The 2,943-nt window shown below is 59.1% G+C and overlaps 1 protein-coding gene across 1 annotated transcript in view; it reads left to right on the forward strand.

Annotated features, from left to right (window-relative positions):
• The first annotated feature begins 6 nt into the window (after window positions 1-6).
• Window positions 7-2,943, forward strand: part of COTL1 (coactosin like F-actin binding protein 1) — a 42,653-nt gene continuing 39,716 nt past the window's right edge. Inside the window, exons 1-2 of the mRNA XM_006152564.3 lie at window positions 7-182; window positions 429-511. Of these exons, the coding sequence (XP_006152626.1) occupies window positions 106-182; window positions 429-511 (160 nt within the window). The 5' untranslated portion in view covers window positions 7-105. The remainder of the gene's footprint in view (window positions 183-428; window positions 512-2,943) is intronic.

Genomic DNA, 2,943 nt, shown 5'->3' on the forward strand with positions numbered 1-2,943 from the left:
TCGCCAGCCCGCTCTCGGCGCGTCCCTGCAGCCCTCGGATTCCTGCAGCCGGCCTGGGGCGCGCTCGGTCGCTCCGAGAAGTGTCCCCATTGCGGCCCCCGGACGATGGCCACCAAGATCGACAAAGAGGCTTGCCGGGAGGCGTACAACCTGGTGCGCGACGACGGCTCGGCGGTGATCTGGTGAGGAACTTTTCATTGATCTCCAAGCCCCGCTCCCCGACCTCACGAGGAGCCTGGGGCGCAGGATCGTGTTCCAAACGGGACGATCGAGGGCCCTCTCTCGCTGTCTTCATCCTTATTCCAGGACAGCGTGGACAGCCAGCGCTGGCTTCTCCTAGCCAGAGCCTCAGATTGTCCTGCTGGGAGCGCTGCACCAGGCAACTACCAACGCTGATGTGTGTGTTTTTCTCTCCTTCCAACCCAAAGGGTGACTTTTAAATATGACGGCTCCACCATCGTCCCCGGCGAGCAGGGAGCGGAATACTCGCAGTTCATCCAACAGTGCACAGGTAGGGGGGCGCGCCTTCCAGGTGGCCCCAGGTCTGTGGGGGAGGTGTGGCCCGGCTGAAGGGCAGAGGCCAAACTGGGAGGGCCCGGTGGCCACGCTGGGCGCCGCTAGCGCTGGGGTTGGAAGAACCAGATTTGGGTGTTTTTAAGCCCCCAAATGCCCTGTCCCCCTGGACAGCCAGTGCTGTAGACTGACCTGCCTGCTCCCAGGCTCTCCCAGGACTCAATCCAGGAGAGGCAGCTCGTTTGCCCCCTGTGGTTCACTGGTTTCCCCAGTCAGCTCACGCAGCTCCAAACTCCAGTGGTCAGTCCTGCTCCCCGTCCCCTTTGAGGGGTCAGTAGACAAAATTAAAACAGCTTGGGGGCCGCTTGGGAGAGAGGCCACCAGCCCGTGCACAGTCATTGTGTGCCTGTTAAACACACACAACCGAGCCTGGTACAAAAGAGCCCACCCTCTGAGCCCATTTACGTGGGATTTCTAGACAAGGCAAAGCTGACCCACCACGTGAAAAGCCCTCTCTGCCGGGGTGCATAGCCACTGACGGGAGAGGGCAGAGATGCCCGTAGTTTGATCTCGGAGGGGACTACACAGGTGTGGACCTAAGAAAAGCATCCTCAAGCCGTGTTCCTAAGCTCTGTGTGCCTCACGTGCTCCCCTGTGGTGTGTTGAACCGTGGATAGAAAGAGCACGTGGCCTGATAGCCACAAAACCCTCCACAGAGGCAGACGGACCCTTGTCCAAGATTGGAAAATGGGGCGGGATGCTCTTTAGCTGGAAACTGGAACTTTCAGACAAAGGCAGCCGGAGGTTAGGGTGTGGATGCTGAGTCCACTGGGCTGGGCTGGGCTGGGCTGCAGAGGTGTGGTGTGGGCGGGATACTTAACCCCTGGGGGCCTAGGTTTCCTCACCTGCAGTATCATAGGCTGCTGTGAGGACAGTGAGTCCGTGTGCAGAATGCTTAGGACAGGGCCTGTGCAGGTCACAGGGTCTCAGGAAACAAAGTACAAGGTTACTCCGGGAATCCTGTGGGTGCCGCTTTTCTTAAGGACTTCCTTAATTGTATTTTGCATTTAGTGTAATTCAAAGGACATTTGAGAAGTGTCTGTTATGGGCTGGGTAGTAATGGGATTGTATCTACATAGATTATCTATATAATCACATTCCCAGCTGTCAATAACATTCCTCCTTGAGGCCTGGCTCTAAAGATTCCTGTATGTTCTGAGTAAATAACCGGCTGAAGATCATTTACAATAGCAGAAAGTACTCCAGCAACTCTCACTGGAAGGTGCCCAGGGCCACGGCAGGGAGGCTCTATGGGGCGGGGATTTGAATCCAGGCCCCGACTCATGCTCAGGCGTCCAGGTCCCACCATACTCCAGCCTGCTGCTTCTGTGCTGAACGCCTTCCCACATGGAGTAAATGCAAGCGCTTACCCTCACCCCCAGCCCCCAGTTTGGTTGACCACCCGGGGGTGCAGTGTGTCTTTGCTCCGCCTGCCCTGAGGCCCAGCTTTGAAGGCCAGCCTCTCCTCCCTGAGTCGCCTGTCCTACTGGTCACCCTCACCCCACCCCGCTGTTCTGTCCCTGAAGCTATTGTCCTCTCCAGGAGCAGGAGAAGGTGGCCCAGGGAGAACCAGCACTTCCTGTCTGGAGAGCCCTCGCAGATGCTCCTGGCCTTGGAGTGGCCAGCCGCTTGGATGTGGCCGGATGTGGCCGGGAGCACTTCCTGCCTCCAGCAGGCCCGCTGCTTTGTGCCCAGACCTCTCCTTCCCCCAGTCTACTGGGGCAGGAGTGAGAAGTCTGGCAGGGAGCTAAAAATGCCTTCCCTGCTGCTCGGTGTTCCTTGTGAATGGGCCTTGGGATCCGAAGGCTCTGCCTGCTTCAGCAGCAGTCTGCTCCCTCTCAGCCATCTGCTGGACAAAGGCGCAGGCAAGCTATGGTCTCTGTGCCCTTCCTTCCTGCCACCGTCCCCGCAACCCAGTGGCAGCGGGTCAGCACCAGCTGGTCACCTCTCCCGGCCTCGCACTCGCTCTCCCGGGCACAGCATCTGAAGTGCTCTACCCCAGACAGCGCTGCGGCAGGCACTGAAGTTCCCTCCCACAGACAGGAAACTAAAACTCACAGAGGCTGAGTGACTTGCCTGAGAGCACGCGGCGGGAGGAGAGCTGGGACCTGGCCCCGCAGGTGGCTCCCAGGCCCATGATGCCCTCTAAGGAAGTGGTTTAGCGTCTCACCTCTGACATGTTCGCTAGGCAGGGAGGAAGCTTCTGAGGCCCCACTTCCCTGCCAGGTGTCCTACCTGGCTGAGAAGGAAGGCCTCCTCTGCAAATGGGCCCCAGCAGTCTGGTCTCTCTTCAGGGGCCTGACTGGCCGCAGACCTTCCTGGGGGCCTTCTCTCCTCCCTGACATGCCCTCCCCTGGCTCCAGGCCATTC

Source organism: Tupaia chinensis, unplaced genomic scaffold (assembly GCF_000334495.1).
Source record: "Tupaia chinensis unplaced genomic scaffold, TupChi_1.0 Scaffold000355_1, whole genome shotgun sequence".
Classification (NCBI taxonomy): domain Eukaryota; kingdom Metazoa; phylum Chordata; class Mammalia; order Scandentia; family Tupaiidae; genus Tupaia; species Tupaia belangeri.